Consider the following 18,121-nt stretch of genomic DNA (forward strand, 5'->3'; position numbering starts at 1 on the left):
CTGGGTAGAGGTGGGGACTGGAGTCACATGTAGGCCCAGACTGGGGAGAGATGGGGACTGGAGTCACATGTAGGCCCAGACTGGGTAGAGGTGGGGACTGGAGTCACATGTAGGCCCAGACTGGGTAGAGATGGGGACTGGAGTCACATGTAGGCCCAGACTGGGTAGAGATGGGGACTGGAGTCACATGTAGGCCCAGACTGGGTAGAGGTGGGGACTGGAGTCACATGTAGGCCCAGACTGGGTAGAGATGGGGACTGGAGTCACATGTAGGCCCAGACTGGGTAGAGGTGGGACTGGAGTCACATGTAGGCCCAGACTGGGTAGAGGTGGGGACTGGAGTCACATGTAGGCCCAGACTGGGTAGAGGTGGGGACTGGAGTCACATGTAGGCCCAGACTGGGTAGAGGTGGGGACTGGAGTCACATGTAGGCCCAAACCAGTTAGAGGTGGGACTGGAGTCACGTGTAGGCCCAGACATGGTTCTGATGGGACTGGAGTCACGTGTAGGCCCAGAACGGTTTGGGGTGGGACTGGAGTCATGTGTAGGCCCAGACATGGTTCTGATGGGACTGGAGTCACGTGTAGGTCCAGAGCAGGTAGGGGTGGGACTGGAGTGACGTGTAGGCCAGGTGGGGTAGGGATAGGATTGGAGCCACACTCCAGAACAGACAAGGTCGTAGTCGACATGGAGTTTGGATCTGGAGTCACGTGTAAACCCAGAATGGGTAAGTGATGGGACTGGAGTCACGTGTAGGCCAGACGATGTTGGGTGGCGGGTTCCCTTCCCTGAAGGGCATGAGTGAACCAGTTGGGTTTTTACCCGGGGACAATGGCGACTATGATGGGTTTTTTTAAATAGGGGGAACATTACTCTGTATCTAATCCGTGCTGTACCTGCCCTGGGAGTGTTTGATGGGACAGTGTAGAGGGAGCTTTACTCTGTATCTAACCCGTGCTGTACCTGCCCTGGGAATGTTTGATGGGACAGTGTAGAGGGAGCTTTACTCTGTGTCTAACCCGTGCTGTACCTGCCCTGGGAGTGTTTGATGGGACAGTGTAGAGGGAGCTTTACTCTGTATCTAACCCTGTACCTGCCCTGGGAGTGTTTGATGGGACAGTGTAGAGGGAGCTTTACTCTGTATCTAACCCGTGCTGTACCCGCCCTGGGAGTGTTTGATGGGACAGTGTAGAGGGAGCTTTACTCTGTATCTAACCCGTGCTGTACCCGCCCTGGGAGTGTTTGATGGGACAGTGTAGAGGGAGCTTTACTCTGTATCTAACCCGTGCTGTACCCGCCCTGGGAGTGTTTGATGGGACAGTGTAGAGGGAGCTTTACTCTGTATCTAACCCGTGCTGTACCTGCCCTGGGAGTGTTTGATGGGACAGTGTAGAGGGAGCTTTACTCTGTATCTAACCCGTGCTGTACCCGCCCTGGGAGTGTTTGATGGGACAGTGTAGAGGGAGCTTTACTCTGTATCTAACCCGTGCTGTACCTGCCCTGGGAGTGTTTGATGGGACAGTGTAGAGGGAGCTTTACTCTGTATCTAACCCGTGCTGTACCCGCCCTGGGAGTGTTTGATGGGACAGTGTAGAGGGAGCTTTACTCTGTATCTAACCCGTGCTGTACCTGCCCTGGGAGTGTTTGATGGGACAGTGTGGAGGGATTGAGGAGTGGAGGGAGATCTACATTGGAACATGACAACATATGAACAGGAGGAGGCCATTCAGCCCCTCAAGCCTGTTCCGCCATTCAATGAGATCATGGCTGATCTGTAACTTAACTCCATTTACCCGCCTTGGTTTAATTTCCCTTAATACCCTCACCGAACAAAAATCTCTCAATCTCAGTTTTGAAATTTTCAATTGACCCCCAGCCTCAACAGCTTTTCGGGGGAGAGAGTTCCAGATTTCCACTCCCCTTTGTGTGACGAAGTGCTTCCTGACATCACCCCTGAACGGCCTGGCTCTAATTTGAAGGTCATGCCCCCTTGTTCTGGACTCTCCCCACCAGAGGAAATAGTTTCTCTCTATCGACCCTATCCAAACCTTTAACCACCTTAAACACCTCAATTAGATCAACCCCTTAATCTTCTATACTCAAGGGATCACCAACCTGGTCTATGCAACCTGCCCTCGTAAGTTAACCCTTTTAGCCCCAGTATCATTCTGGTGAATCTGCACTGCACCCACTCCAAGGCCGATATATGCTTCCTGAGGTGCGGTACCCAGAATCGAACACAGTGCTCCAGATGGGGTCTATCCTGGACAGAAGAGGCTGTGAGACACATTGGAACAGGGCAAGAAATATGCAGAGTTGCAAAGTCAGGAAATGAAGGTGATCAGGCATCAGAGGTTTGAGATGCTGCAATCAGTGTGAATCAGCGGGAAGGAGTATAGGATTAAACTCCCACCATAAAAAACTACTCGAGGGTCTGATCAGCAGGGATACAAGGCGGGAGACTCGGTATAACAACAACCTGCATTTATATAGCGCCTTTAACGTAGTAAAACGTCCCAGGAGCGATTATCAAACAAAATTTGACACCGAGTAACATAAGGAGATATTGGGACAGGCGACCAAAAGCTCGGTCAAAGAGGTAGGTTTTAAGGAGCGTCTTAAAGGAGGAGAGAGAGGCGGAGAGGTTTAGGGAGGGAATTCCAGAGCTTAGGGCCCAGGCAGCTGAAGGCACGGCCGCCAATGGTGGAGCGATGGAAATCGGGGATGCGCAAGAGGTCGGAATTGGAGGAGCGCAGAGATCTCGGAGGGTTGGAGGGCTGGAGGAGGTTACGGAGATAGGGGAGGTGGCGAGAGCCCGTGGAGGGATTTGAAAACAAGGATGAGAATTTTTAAATCGAGGCGTTACTGCACCGGGAGCCAATGTCGGTCAGCGAGCACAGGGGGGTGATGGGAGAACGGGACCTGGTGCGAGTTAGGATACGGGGCTGCTGTGTTTCAGATGAGCTCGAGTTTATGGAGGGTGCAAAGGTCAGGTCAGGAACAGAGCAGAGAGCCCACACTGATGTGTCTCCCCCTCCACTTCGAGTTACTACTGAGCCATTCAGACCAGGAGGTTGTGTGATGGATCCCTGATCAGGGCTGGGTTTGCCAGTGGTGGCACCAGTGCCCCTGCGTTAGAAAGGGGAAAGTCAACCAGGATTGCTGCACCTGATCCCTATCCGGTGAGAATTCCCTGTGTCAGTTGGACGTAGCGGCGTTGCCTTCACAGTGGAATAGCCCGACAGCAGTGAAGAACTGCCTCCTCCCCCCTCACCAAGGGACCTTCCTGCACCTCACCCCAAACACAAAAAGGGCATTTGTATGTTATGAGCTTTGACAGCAAGAATCGGCAGGCTATTTGACTGTGGAGGGCATTGCAGCTGCCCTCACCCAACACCCAGGTGCACAAGTCAGCGGGAATCGCGGAGCAGCTGATTCCCGAGTCCGCTGACTCATTGGACTCCTAAGCTTCGCAAACGGCAGTGTCATGTTTGTGAGAACACCAGCCTGCTACGGGCGCGCCTTATCATGACATCATGCTGGGCTAACAATGCCTCCTCCTCCTTTTTGTCCTTTCCACCCTTCCCCCCTCTATTTCATCCCAAAATTGGCCTGCAACATTCTGGAAAAATGTGCGTTCCGTGTCCCCCTCCCGTGGGGAATATTCTCCGTGCCACCGAGTGCTTCACGTACAATGAATTACTTTAAGGTGCAGTGACGGACGCTGTGCTGAAGCCAATTTGCACACAGCAAAGATCCCACAAATAGCAATAAAATGAACCCGGCTTTTTTTTTTTAGTTGAGGGATAAATGTTGGCCGGGACACAGGGGAGAACTACCACCCCCCACCCTGCTCGTCTTCCAATAGTGGCCGTGGGATCTTTCCTGTCCACCTGAGAGGGCAGACGGGGCCTCAGTTTATTGTCTCATCTGAAGGACAGCACTGCCAGATCTGCAGCTGAAACATTAACCAGCCTATTGAGCTGACCACAGGCCCGCTGTCGACTCACTGTGCTTTCTGGACTGATTCGAATGATTATTTATCTGCCTGTTCCGTTTCCACAGGCAGTGCCTCTCTCAGCAGCCTGCTGCTCCTCTCTCCCCTTTCCCTCTCCATCTTTACTTCTCCTCTTTCTCTTCCGCCCTCCCTTTATCTTTCTTGCCTCTTTCTCTCTCTCTCGGCCCCTCTCTCCCCGCTCGCCCTCTCTTTCTTTCTCTCCCTCCCTCTCTTTCTTTCCATCTCCATCTTTGTCCCTCTCCCTCTGTCTCTTCCTCTCCGTCTTCCATTCCCCCTCTCCGTCTCTCTCCGTCTCTCTCTTTGTATTTCTCCATCATCTCTCTCTCTCTCTCTGCCTCTTCATTTTCCTCCCCCCTTCCTCTCCGCACTCTCTCTCTCCCCCTCTCCTCCGCCACGATCATTTCTGCCGCCGTCTCTAATTTCTGCTTCCTTGCTCTGAAAGAACAGGCGACAAATAGCAAAGACAAGGTGAACCTCCTCGATGTTGCTGCTGCAATAAAATCTGTCTTTGTACAGATGCTGGAACATACTATACTCACAGTGTGATGGGCCAGTCACTGAATGCTTCTCTCAAGAATTGCAGACAGCCTCTCGTGCTGCGAGACCCCTCGTCTGATTGGATTAATGGATTAGCACACAGGCGATGGGTGACGTGCGTGAGGTTAACTGCTTGGCATTGCGCAATTTTAACCTTGCAGTGTGCTGGCTGCTGATTCCTTGGTAACCAGAAAGATGCCACTGATAGTCTCAGTCTGGCAGGCTGAGGCTATAGGGATGCACTGGGACCAAGTGAGGGGCGTTTATCAGATTGGGAGGGGGGTACCTGAGGGATTTGCTCAGATTAATGCCGACTGCTTAACTTCTCCCCAAATCCTTCGACCCCCTTTATCCCGAAACACATTCGATCACCCCTGATTCCGAGAGGGAATTTACATTTTTAAAAATTGATACAACTCCTTCACTGCAGCAGTTCGCCTGATGTCAGTCGTCGGGTTAAACATCGCACTCCACCCCCCCTCTCTCTCTCTCTCTCCTGCGGGCCGACAGGTGCCAGCCCTGCTCCTCGCACCTCGCTCCCTCTTAGTGCGTGGAGGGGCAATCAGTGGCAACCAGCTATTCCACCGTGGGGAGAGAATCGCAGGCCCCAGCGTCCTTTCCCCCCCCCCCAACGCCCCTTCCCCGTCCCATCTCCTCTCCCTCTCTCCCCCCACCCCCACCACCATGCTCCTCATCGCTCCCCCCCAACTCCATCTCTTCCCATCCCTTACCCCACATAGTCCCATCCCCTCCCGACTCCCATCCACCTGCACTTTCCAGCATTGGGAACTCTGGTTGATATTTCCAACCCCACCCCCTCCGCACATGAAGGAGTGGGGGGGTTGATACAGAGGCCGGGTCCCGCCCTCTGGCTTGGTACTGCACTCTCGCTGGCTGTGAGTTTTACTGCTAGGTTTCAGGAGGCGTTTTAAGGTCCTCACCACAGACAAACCAATGACAATTCAACACCAGTTTAATGCGCAGTTGGGCGTTTGGGCCCCTCCCCTGGTTGCCAGGCACCAAATAGCAGGCCCAGTAGGCGGCCTCCCCCCACCACCTCAGACTGCATCCCCGATTCCCTTACCTGACTGCCAGGGACCGTTTCCCCCCCGGGCTCCTGCCCTGCTCACCCGGCTCCCACCCACCTACCTCACGTACATTCCCACCGGGTGCAGTCGGGAGCCGGGCCTGGAGTTAAAATGGCCTGGGCCTCTCGCCAGCGAGTCAGAGAGATTCCGCTAGGCCCCAGGCTCACCTCTTGGCCCAGGTTAAAATCGGGGATCGAGAGAGAGGGAGAGAGAGAGAGTTAGAGGGAAGAGATAGGGATCGATTGATAAATGATGAAGTAGAGAGGTAGATAGAGAGGGAACATCGACCAGGGTAGCCACTCCTGATCACGATCGAGTAATGCTCGCTGGACAATGCAATCGTCAGGTGATGGAGGCTCAGTCTCAGCTGGGACACCCACCCTGACCAAAATAGGGAACGGCCCCTCATCTGCGAGTCCGAACCTCCAGCAGAGTTAGAGGACCGGCAGGGTCTTCACACCCGCCCCCCACCCCGAACCTGGCCGGGGGGTGGGGTGGGGAATTCGGGCGCCAAGCGGGCCGTCGCTGGGGTCCCGCGGGAACTGTCCCCAGCGGTCAGGTGAGATGTGGGAGGTGGTGGGAAGGACGGGGAGGGGTCCAGAGGGGATTGCTAAAGTTGGGGGGCTGGGGGGGGGGCTCAGGGTAAGGGGAGGCCCACGGTCTCCTGAACCCCCTCTTGGCCTACAGGGAATCGTAGGATCATAGAATTATACGGCGCGGAAGGGAGGCCATTCGGCCCCTCGTGCCTGTGCCGGCTCTTTGAGAGAACTATCCAATTAGTCCCACTCCCCCCTGCTCTTTCCGCATGGCCCTGCAAATTTTGCCTTTTCAAATATTTATCCAATTCCCTTTGAAAGCAAAGATTGAATCTGCTTCCACCGCCCTTTCAGGCAGAGCATTCCAGATTGTTAATAGTTTCTCCCTATCTACTCTATCAAAGCCCCTGATAGTTTCGAACACCTCTATTAAATCTCCCCTTAACCTTCTCTGCTTTAAGGAGAACAACCCCAGCTTCTCCAGTCTCTCCACGTAACTGAAGTCCCTCATCCCTGGTACCATTCTAGTAAATCTCCTCTGCACCCTCTCCGAGGCCTTGACATCCTTCCTAAAGTGCGGTGCCCAGAATTGGACACAATACTCCAGCTGGGGTCTAACCAGTGATTTATAAAGGTTTAGCATAACTCCCTTGCTTTTGTGCTCCATGCATCTATTTATAAAGCTCAGAATCCCTTATTAACAGCCTTATTGACTTAAAACTTAAAATTTACCTTCCTGGGCCTCTTCTGGTCCTCGATCCAGTTTTTGGGAGGTTTGCCCTGGAGGCTGGGTTGCAGGAGCGGGGAGAGGGTGGAATCTGTCACTGCTCCTTCTCTCAGGCTGTGGGTTAGAATAGATCAAGCCTGATGACGTAGTCGGAGCCCAGTCTGCATATTTAAAGAGGACTCCGCTGGCTTGGGTTGGTTGTCCCTGCCGACTGCAATTTAAAAACGCAGTTGCTCAGAAGGATTTAGGACCCCCACCTCCTCGATCTTAACCGCCCGCAACCCCCCCACTCCACCACTGGCCGGTTTCCGCCAGGCAGGCAGAGTTAAAATCGAGGCCGAGCATATCTGAAATGCAAAGACCTCACACTCGGGATATAATTTTAACCTATGCCGTCCGCCCGGTGGGAAACTGGTTGGATTAAAATGACCTCCTTTTATACGGGTGCAAAACAATCTTCGACACCAGAGATCGCCCACAAAACAATTCAACTCTTTATTGATCTTAGCCCTGTGTTTACTTAACAGCGATTCCAATTTGTGGCCTTAAGGGGAAACAGTGCATTGCTCGCCTGACTTAACAAAACACTGGTAAAATATTAAAAGTCGCACATCTGGACGTCCAAATGCCACCCTCTGTTACAGATGATCAGCAAGGTTAAAATGTTCGGATGCTTAAAAAAGCTGGGAATTCCGCCAGAGTTGGCAGGGAGGGAGGGAAGGCAGAGGTCTTGCGGTTACCATGGAGATGGCGCCCCCATCAAAATCAAGAGGCTTGAAGAGGGGGGGCACTTGGGGGGGGGGCGAGGCAGGGGGGGCGTGTGGAGTATTAACAATAAATTCCTCAGCATAGGGAGGTCAAGTTGAAAAAGAATGCAGCAAAGTCCAAACAGGAGACAATCAAACCAATTTTTAATTCACAATACGTATAAATAATGAGCTTGGAGTTCAGCTGGTGTTTTTGCAAATCCAATGGTCTCTCTCTCCGCCTCCGTCTCTCAGGGGCGCTGTAAGTATGTCTTGATGGCGCGGGGCAACGGTAACGCCTCGGCCTCCGCGATTCGATCTTTCCCCAGCGCCAGGCGGATCCGTCGGCGGCAGAGATCGGCGAGCGTCAGCGGCTGCCCTGCGGACACGAGAGACGGTCCCTAAGCAAGAGATCATTCCGACTTGCGGGCTTGGCGCCGTTCCCGCTTTCCCTCCTCTCCTCTTTCCCCCTCCCGCCCTCCTCCCCCATCCCCCGCTCCTCCTCCTCCTCCTCCCGCTTGCCTCCGGAAACTCGCTCGGGCGCCAGGCTCGGCGCCGTGAGGGCTATTCGATCACGGGGGGCGTCGCGGAAGAGCCCGATCCGCCGCCCTGGGCGTAGAAAGGCTTTGATGTACATTCCACGTGACGCGCAAAGACATCGTCCCGATTACGCCCAGTACCATCGCCGCCAGATTGCCACCGCGGGACGCACAGAGGCTTGGTCTGCCCGCTACAGGAGCACTGCGTTCAGTTCTGGGCACCGCACCTCTCAAAGGATAAATCGGCCTTCGAGGGAGCACAGCGCAGGTTCACCAGAATGATACCAGGGCTTAGAGGGTTCAATTATAAGGGCAGGTTGTACAAACCTGGCTTGTATTCCCTTCAGTACAGCAGATTGAGGGGTGATCTGATCAAGGTGCTTCACAGGATTCGATAGGGTAGATAGAATCATAGAACGGTACAGCATAGAAGGAGGCCATTCGGCCTGGCGAGCCTGTGCCGGCTCTTTGAAAGAGCTATCCAATTAGTCCCATTCCCCCCGCTCTTTCCCCGTAGCCCTGCATTCTTTTTTCCTTCAAATATTTATGCAATTCCTTTTTGAAAATCACTATTGAATCTGCTTCCACCGCCCTTTCAGGCAGCGCATTCCAGATTGTAACAACTCGCTGCGTAAAAAAGTGTTTTTCCTCATGTCGCCTCTGGTTCTTTTGCCAATTACCTTCAATCTGCGTCCTCTGGTTACCGACCCTTCTGCCACTGGAAACAGTTTCTCCTTATTCACTCTGTCAAAACCCCTTCATGATTTTGAACACCTCTATTAAATCTCTCCTTAACCTTCTCTGCTCTAAGGAGAACAGCTTCTCCAGTCTCTCCACGTAGTTGAAGTCCCTCATCCCTGGTACCATTCTCGTAAATCTCCTCTGCACCCTCTGTAAGGCCTTGACATCCTTCGTAAAATGTGGTGCCCAGAATTAGACACAATACTCCAGCATGGGCCTAACCAGTGTTTTATAAAGGTTACAGAGTCCTTGCTTTTGTACTCTATGCCTCTATGCATCTTTCTCAACTTGTCCTGCCACCTTCAAAGACTTGTGTACCTGCACCCCCAGGTCTCTCCGTTCCCCTTAAAATGTTACCATTTAATTTATTTTGCCTCTCCTCATTCTTCCTGCCAAAATGAATCACTTCACACTTCTCTGCGTTGAGTTTCATCTGCCATGTGGCTGTCGATGTCCTCGTTAAGTCCGTTACTATCCTCCTCATTGTTTACTACATTTCTGAGTTTCATGTCATCTGCAAAACTTTGAAATTATGCTCTGTATATCCAAGTCCAAGTCAGTAATATAATCAAAAAGAGCAGTGGTCCCAACAACGACCCCGGGGAACACCACTGCACGCCTGAAAAACAACCGTTCACCACTACTCTCTGCTTTCTGTCCCTTACCCAATTTCCTATCCACGCTGCCACTGACCCTTCAATCCAATGAGCTTCAATTTTGCTAACAAGTCTATTATGTGATACCTTATCAAACACATTTTGAAAGTCCATATACACAACATCAACCACACTACCCTCATCAATCCTCTCCGTTATTCATCAAAGAACTCAATCAAGTTAATCAAACATGATTTGCCTTTAACAAGTCCGGAGAAACTATTTCCTCCGCAGGGTAGGATCAAGAATGAGATGATATCATCTTAAATTTAGAGCTAGGCCATTCAGGAGTGATATCAGGAAATACTTTTTCACACAAATAGAAATTTCACATAGAAATCTGTAACTCTCTCCCCCCCAAAAGGCTGGGGGCAATTGGAGATTTCAAGACTGAGATTGATAGGTTTTTGTTGGGTGAGGGTATCGAGGGGTAGGGAGCAAAGGCGGGTAAATGGAGTTGAGGTGCAGATCAGCCATGATCTGATTGAATGGAAGAACAGGTCCGAGGGGCTGAATGGCCTCCTCCTGTTCATTGACAGGGAACGGAAACAAAGAGGCAAAATTTATGGGAGATTCGGATAAATCTTTTGTCGGGGGGTGGGCATCATTTGTTTTAAATTAAAAGAACCTCCTGGTTAGTCTGTCAACAAATTTTGACCCCTGCACTATTTCTCAGCGGTCGGGGTGGGGTGGGGGGCAGAAAATTTTGAATGAAAGGACCAGTCTGCCTGCTAGAAACTCCATTGGGGATTCTCCTGATGGAATGCTGCAACATCAGTGGAATATCCCCGAGGGAATTTTTTTTGTTGTCGTTGTTGTCGTTCATAGAATCATAGAAATTTACGGCACAGAAGGAGGCCATTCGGCCCATCGAGTCTGAGCGGCCGAGAAAGAGCCATCCAGCCTAATCCCACTTTCCAGCTCTTGGTCCGCAGCCCTGTAGGTTACGGCACTTCAGGTGCACATCCAGGGACTTTTTAAATGAGTTGAGGGTTTCTGCCTCTACCACCCTCTCAGGCAGTGAGTTCCAGACCCCCACCACTCTCTGGGTGAAAACATTTCTCCTCAACTCCCCTCTAATCCTTCTACCAATTACTTTAAATCTATGCCCCCTGGTTATTGACCTCTCTGATAAGGGAAATAGGTCCTTCCTATCCACTCTATCTGGGCCCCTCATAATTTTATACACCACAATTAAATCACCCCTCAGCCTCCTCTGTTCCAAAGAAAACAACCCCGGCCGATCCAATCCTTCCTCATAGCTAAAATTCTCCAGTCCTGGCAACATCCTCGTAAATCTCCTCTGTACCCTCTCTAGTGCAATCACATCTTTCCTGTAATGTAGTGACCAGAACTGTATGCAGTACTCAAGCTGTAGCCTAACTAATGTTTTATACAGTTCTAGCATAACCTCCCTGCTCTTATATTCTATGCCTTGGCTAATAAAGGAAAGTATCCCGTATGCCTTTTTAACCACCTTATCTACCTGTCCTGCTACCTTCAGGGATCTGTGGACATGCACTCCAAGGTCTCTCTCTCCCTCTACACCTCTCAGTATCCTCCCATTTATTGTGTACTCCCTTGCCTTGTTTGCCCTCCCCAAATGCATTACCTCACACTTCTCCGGATTGAATTCCATTTGCCACTTTTCTGCCCACCTGACCAGTCCATTGATATCTTCCTGCAGTCTACAGCTTTCCTCCTCACTATCAACCACACGGCCAATTTTTGTATCATCTGCAAACTTCTTAATCATTCCCCCTACATTTAAGTCTAAATCATTGATGTATACCACAAAAAGCAAAGGACCGATTACTGAGCCCTGCAGAACCCCACTGGAGACAGCCTTCCAGTCACAAAAATACCCGTCGACCATTACCCTTTGCTTCCTGCCACTGAGCCAATTTTGGATCCAACTTGCCACTTTCCCTGGGATCCCATGGGCTTTTACTTGTTGTTTCTTACATGGAATGTACAGCACAGAAACAGGCCATTCGGCCCAACTGCTCTATGCCGGTGTTTATGCTCCACACGAGCCTCCTCCCAACCCATTTCATCTAATCCTGTCAGCATAACCTTCTATTGCTTTCTCCCTCATGTGTTTATCTAGTTTCCCCTTAAATGCATCTCTGCTATTGACCTCGACTACTCCTTGTGGGAGCGAGTTCCACATTCTCAGCACTCTCTGGGTAAAGAAGTTTCTCCTGAATTCCCTATTGGATTTATTAATGACGATCTTATATTTATGGCCCCCTAGTTCTGGTCTCCCCCCACAAGTGGAAACAACTTCTCTACATCTCCTCTTTCATAATCTTAACGACCTTTTTCTAGAGGAAAGAGCCCCAGCCTGTTCAGTCTTTCCTGATAATTCTAACCTTTCAGTTCTGGTATCATCCTTGTAAATCTTTTTTTGCACCTTCTCCAGTGCCTCTATATCCTTCTTGTGGTATGGAGACCAGAACTGTGCCCAGTACTCTCTAAGTGCCAGATTGCAGCAGGGTGTTTCTGTACTTGTCCACTTACTATCCAGTCCATTGATGTAGGTGAGGGAGATGTTGGTGTTTCCCCAGACACAGCTCACCATGGGGTACAGGGTCTTCCCCTTCAGACCGGCGAAAGCGACTCCCAGGAATTCTCCGTCCACCAGGAAACTCAGGGTCCCCTCGTCGGAATCCAGCACGGCCAGGAAACTCTCGGGCACGGTCAGCGGCCCGCCGCGGTTCCCGGGGTAGCGCCGTCCGGGGCGTCCGGCGTGGTGTAGCCTGTTGCCTCCCAGCTCCCAGCCCCACGATTCACCGTCCTCTCCGCCCAGCAGCACCCGGTAACCGGCGGATTGGAGGCGTGCGCCGGCCGTACCCACCCCCACCGAAGCGTGGCTGCCCCGTTGACCGGAGGGCCAGCCCACCCTCCAGACGTGCAGCCCCCGCCTGTATCCCACCTTGCCCCGCATGCAGTCGGTGCTGTCGGCCGCCGGGCGCCGGCACGCGGTCAACCCGCCGTCTTCACCCTCATCCTCCTCCTCCTCCTCCTCCTCCTCCTCCTCCGCCGGACATACGTTGGGCGAACAGTCCCAGCTGCTCCAGGTGTGTCGGATCCGCACCTCCCTCGGTGCCCGGGGCAGATCCAGCAGGAGGTCCAAACTGGCCGGCATGGGGACCCCCAGCCCCTGAAACTGCCCCGTCCCCTCGCTCGGAGACACCTCCTTCTCCCCTCCAGATTTGAACCACATCAAACCCATCTTCTGTTCAAAATGAAACAAAGAAAAACTTTTCCTTCCCGCGTTAGAAGCGAAACTTTCCAATATTTTTGGTACAAACTTATAAATGTTTTAATTTCCAGTTATAGTCCTTGACTAAATTCACAAGACTGCTCCAATTACCCCGTCCTACTTTGAAAGTATTTAAGCTGCAACTAATATATGCACAAGTTACATCTTATTTATATATATTTTATCAATACCCATTACGCACGGTCCACACACTGACCTGCTCTGTGCCGGACTCCGCTTTCAGGCAGGGTCCACATGTCCCACACACACTGTCACTGCCTCCCACTCAGAAACAGAAGGTCAGGCACTAACGTCATTTAGTTTCCTCTCTCAGTCCCTTTGTTTGGTTTTGTTTTGTTTATTTTGTCCGTGACAGTTGCGTCTCTACGTTGTGCGTTTATTGTTGTGTAAAGTCCAGGACTCCAGGGTTAATGAGTCTGCAGTCGATGAGAGAGAGAGAGAGAGACAGACAGAAAGAGAGATAGTGAGAGACAGCAAGAGAGAGATGGAGAGAGAGAGAAACACACACAGATAAAGAGAGACAGTGAGAAAGAGGTAGACAGAGAGAGTTGGAGTGAGAGAGACAGAGAGAAGGAGGTGGAGAGAGATGGAGATAGATAGAAAGAGAGAAAGATAGAGGCAGAAAGGGAAATAGAGAGAGACAGAGAGAGGAAAAGAGATATCGGCAGGGAAAGAGATAAAGGCAAAGACGGAGTCAGTCAGAGAGGGAGAGACAGACAGACAGAGAGGGAGAGGTGGAGAAAAGAGACAGAAAGAGAAATAGAGATGGAAGGAGATATAGTGAAAGGGAAATAATGAGAGAGGCAGAGAGAGACACATAGACAGAGAGAAAGAGACAGACAGACAGTGGGAGAGAGAGAGAGAATTACATAGAATTTACAGCACAGAAACAGGCCAATCGGCCCAACTGGTCTGTGCCGGTGATTATGCTCCACACGAGCCTCCTCCCTCCCTACTTCATCTCACCCTATCAGCAAATCCTTCTATTCCTTTCTCCCTCATGTGTTTATCCAGCTTCCCCTTAAATGCATCTGTGCTATTCGCCTCAAATTACTCAGAAGTTTCTTCTGAATTCCCTATTGGATTTATTACTGACTATCTTATATTTATGGGCCTCTAGTTTTGGTCTCCCCCCACAAGTGGAAACATTTTCTCTACGTCTACCCTATCAAACCCTTTCATAATTTAAAAGACCTCTATCAGGTCACCCCTCAGCCTTCTCTTTTCTGGTGTAAAAAGCCCCAGCCTGTTCAATCCTTCTTGATAATGATAACCTCCCAGTTCTGGTATCAACCATGTGAATCTTTTTTGCACCTTCTCCAATGCCTGTATATCCTTTTTATAATATGGAGACCAGAACTGTGCACAGTACTCCAAGTGTGGTCTAACCAAGGTTCGATACAAGTTTAACATAACTTCTCTGCTTTTCAATTCTATTCCTCTGGACATGAACCTCAGTGCTTTGTTTGCACTTTTTATGGCCTTGTTAACCTGCGTTGCTACTTTTAATGATTTGTGAATCTGTACCCCTAGATCCCCTCTGCTCCTCTACCTCATTTGGACTCTTATTTTCCATGGAGAATGTGACCTCCTTATTTTTCCTACCAAAATGCACCACCTCACACTTACCCATATTGAAATTAATTTATACGCCCATTCTGCAAGTTTATTTACGTCGTCTTGTGTTTTGTCGCAATCTTCTTCAGGGAGAAAAAGAGAGATATAGGCAGGGAAGTGGAGAGAGACAGAAACAGACAGGGAAGAGATAGGGAGAGAGATAGATAGATAGAGAGAGATAGAGAGACAGACTGGTGGAGATAGAGGGAGATAGGGAGAGAGATAGATAGACAGAGAGAGATAGAGACAGACAGGTGGAGATAGAGGAAGAGAGGGAGAGAGATAGATAGATAGAGATAGAGACAGACAGGTGGAGATAGAGGGAGAGAGGGAGAGAGATAGATAGAGAGAGACAGAAACAGACAGGGAAGAGATAGAGGGAGAAAGGGAGAGAGATAGATAGATAGAGAGAGATAGAGACAGACAGGTGGAGATAGAGGGAGAGAGGGAGAGAGATAGATAGAGAGAGAGAGATAGAGATAGACAGGTGGAGATAGAGGGAGATAGGGAGAGAGATAGATAGAGAGAGACAGAAACAGACAGGGAAGAGATAGAGGGAGAAAGGGAGATAGATAGAGATAGAGAGACAGACAGGTGGAGATAGAGGGAGAAAGGGAGAGAGATAGATAGATAGATAGAGATAGAGAGACAGACAGGTGGAGATAGAGGGAGATAGGGAGAGAGATAGATAGATAGATAGAGACAGACAGGTGGAGATAGAGGGAGATAGGGAGAGAGATAGATAGATAGAGATAGAGAGACAGACAGGTGGAGATAGAGGGAGAAAGGGAGAGAGATAGATAGATAGATAGAGATAGAGAGACAGACAGGTGGAGATAGAGGGAGAAAGGGAGAGAGATAGATAGATAGATAGAGATAGAGAGACAGACAGGTGGAGATAGAGGGAGATAGGGAGAGAGATAGATAGATAGAGAGAGATAGAGAGACAGACAGGTGGAGATAGAGGGAGATAGGGAGAGAGATAGATAGATAGATAGAGAGAGATAGAGAGACAGACAGGTGGAGATAGAGGGAGATAGGGAGAGAGATAGATAGATAGAGAGAGATAGAGACAGACAGGTGGAGATAGAGGGAGATAGGGAGAGAGATAGATAGATAGATAGAGATAGAGACAGACAGGTGGAGATAGAGGGAGATAGAGAGATAGATAGATTGAGATACAGACAGGAGGGAGAGGTAGAGAGAAGAAGGGAAATGGAGAGAATGAGAGGGAAGGAGAGATAGAGAGAAAGAGAGAGAAAGTGATTGATAAAGGGAAAGATAGAGATAGACAGGGAGACAGAGACTGAGATAGAGAGAAGGAGAGAAAATAGAGACAGTGAGAGAATTAGAGCTATATATGGAGGGAAAGAAAGAGAAATAGTGAGGGATAGAGATAGCGAGGTAGAGGGCAAAATGGAGAGAGAGGGAGAGAGTGAGAAATACAGAGACCAAGGGACATTGATAGATGAGAAGAGAAAGGGGAGATGGAGGGAGATACAGAGATAGAGAAATATAGAGAGGGGAAAAAAGAGAAAGAAATGCAGAGGGAGAGAGAAAGGGAGAGAGAAGGAGACAAAGAGAGAAATACATAGGGGAGAGAGAGAAGGTGGGAGAGAGAGAACTACAGAAAGGGGGATGAGAAAGAAAGAAGGGGAGATAGAGAAGGAGAGAGAGGGAAACACCGAGTGGCAAGAGAGGTGGTGAGAGAGAGAGAAATACAGAGAAAGGAGAGCGAGAAATGCAGAGAGGGGGGTGAGAAAGAAGGGAGAGAGGGAGGGGAGATAGAGAGAGAGAGAGTCAGAGACTGAGGGAGAGAAATACAGAGAGAGAGGGGATATAGAGAGAGAGAGAGGGAGAGGGAGATTGAGAGAGAGAAATACAGAGAGAGAGAGAGGGGAGATGGAGAGAGAGAGACAGGGAGAGGGAGATTGACAGTGAGAGAAATACAGAGCGAGAGAGAGGGGAGATAGAGAGAAAGAGACAGGGAGAGGGAGATTGACAGAGAGAAATACAGAGCGAGAGAGAGGGGGAATAGAGAGAGAGAGAGACAGGGAGAGGGAGATTGACAGAGAGAGAAATACAGAGCGAGAGAGGGGAGATAGAGATAGAGAGACAGGGAGAGGGAGATTGACAGAGAGAGAAATATGGAGAGAAAGGGGAGATAGAGATAGAGAGACAGGGAGAGGGAGATTGACAGAGAGAGAAATACAGAGCGAGAGAGAGGGGAGATAGAGAGAGAGACAGGGAGAGGGAGATAGAGATAGAGAGAGAGAGAGAGGGGAGATAGAGATGGAGAGACAGGGAGAGAGAGATTGACAGAGAGAGAAATACGGAGCGAGAGAGAGGGGAGATAGAGAGAGAGAGAGACAGGGAGAGGGAGATAGAGATAGAGAGAGAGGGGAGATAGAGAGAGAGAGACAGGGAGAGGGAGATTGAGAGAGAGAAATAAAGAGAGAGAGAGAGGGGAGATAGAGAGAGAGAGACAGGGAGAGGGAGATATTGAGAGAGGGGAGATAGAGAGAGAGAGACAGGGAGAGGGAGATAGAGAGAGAGAGAGAAATACGGAGCGAGAGAGGGGAGGGAAGGATATGTTGCAAGAATTGATCCTGCTCGTTACAGAAGGCCCATTGAGTTGTAGCAGCTGTGAACAGATAGTGATGACATCGTAGCATGAGGCCCACTCCTGACATCAGCTGCATCCTTCTCCCAGTTGAACTGCTCAAGGCCGTGGCTCTTGTGTGTGTGTGTGTGGGAGGGAGGACAGTGCATCTCTCAGTCCTCACAGCGAGGGACAAAGGAGACGGAACAGACGGCCTCTTGTGGATGGTTGGCCAATCTCCCAGGCAGTCCCTCACTGATAGGCAGATAGTGCTGTACTCCACTACGCTCTTTATTTAACCTAGTCTGCCACATGCATCACCGACCGGCTTGCGACCTTGATGTGGCCCCATAGGCTGCCAGTTTCGCACACTCATTCTCTTCATGTCCGAGCCCGTGTCGGCAGGCTATTCGACTGTGGTAGGGGGAGCCTGATCCTGTCCTCAGCCCGATATCGGCAGCAGGACGTCACTGGATAGCGAGCAGGAGCAGGCCCTCTGGCCGATCTCACCTCTCCCTGACTCCAGGGGAGCTGAGGCTGATTGAGGGGGAGGCAGAGTCTGCCGTATAGCCAGGCACAGGTCCTGAGCTCTGCTCCTCACCCCCAGCTGCCGCTGAGAATGAGACAGTCAGCTCCTTCTCACTCATTCCCACCACTTGAATCATGCTGCCCAGGTCTCCCTGTCCCTCTCTCCCTGTCCCTCTCCCCCTGTCCCTCTCTCCCTGTGTCGCTCCCTGTCCCTCTCTCCCTGTCCCTCTCCCCCTGTCCCTCTCTCCCTGTGTCGCTCCCTGTCCCTCTCTCCCTGTCCCTCTCTCCCTGTCCCTCTCTCTGTCCCTCTCTCCCTGTCCCTCTCTCCCTGTGTCGCTCCCTGTCCCTCTCTCCCTGTCCCTCTCTCCCTGTCCCTCTCTCTGTTCCTCTCTCCCTGTCCCCCTCTCCCTGTCCCTCTCTCCCTGTCCCTCTCTCCCTGTCCCTCTCTCCCTGTCCCTCTCTCTGTTCCTCTCTCCCTGTCCCTCTCTCCCTGTGT

The 18,121-nt window shown here is 50.8% G+C and overlaps 2 protein-coding genes across 2 annotated transcripts in view; both read right to left on the reverse strand.

Moving 5' to 3' along the window:
• Positions 1-6,997, reverse strand: part of LOC137302469 (V-set domain-containing T-cell activation inhibitor 1-like) — a 45,606-nt gene extending 38,609 nt beyond the window's left edge. The window contains exon 1 of the mRNA XM_067972157.1: positions 6,913-6,997. The gene's annotated coding sequence lies outside the window, so the exon portion shown is untranslated. The remainder of the gene's footprint in view (positions 1-6,912) is intronic.
• An 804-nt stretch (positions 6,998-7,801) lies between these two features.
• Positions 7,802-13,068, reverse strand: LOC137302472 (SPRY domain-containing SOCS box protein 4-like). The gene is made up of 2 exons (XM_067972162.1): positions 12,113-13,068; positions 7,802-8,032 (listed from the first exon to the last, which is right to left on the reverse strand). Exons 1-2 carry the CDS (start codon positions 12,825-12,827, stop codon positions 7,905-7,907), a joined length of 843 nt encoding a protein of 280 aa, XP_067828263.1. The 5' UTR covers positions 12,828-13,068; the 3' UTR covers positions 7,802-7,904.
• Positions 13,069-18,121: the final 5,053 nt, after the last annotated feature.

The sequence above is a fragment of the Heptranchias perlo genome, chromosome 35 (genome assembly GCF_035084215.1).
Source record: "Heptranchias perlo isolate sHepPer1 chromosome 35, sHepPer1.hap1, whole genome shotgun sequence".
NCBI lineage: Eukaryota > Metazoa > Chordata > Chondrichthyes > Hexanchiformes > Hexanchidae > Heptranchias > Heptranchias perlo.

Coding starts and splice junctions, on each gene's coding strand:
- LOC137302472 (XM_067972162.1), bottom strand. CDS start 12,827: ATGGGTTTGATGTGGTTCAAATCTGGAGGGGAGAAGGAGGTGTCTCCG. Junction 8,033..12,112: donor CTACATCAATGGACTGGATA/GTAAGTGGACAA, acceptor TCGTGTCCGCAG/GGCAGCCGCTGACGCTCGCC.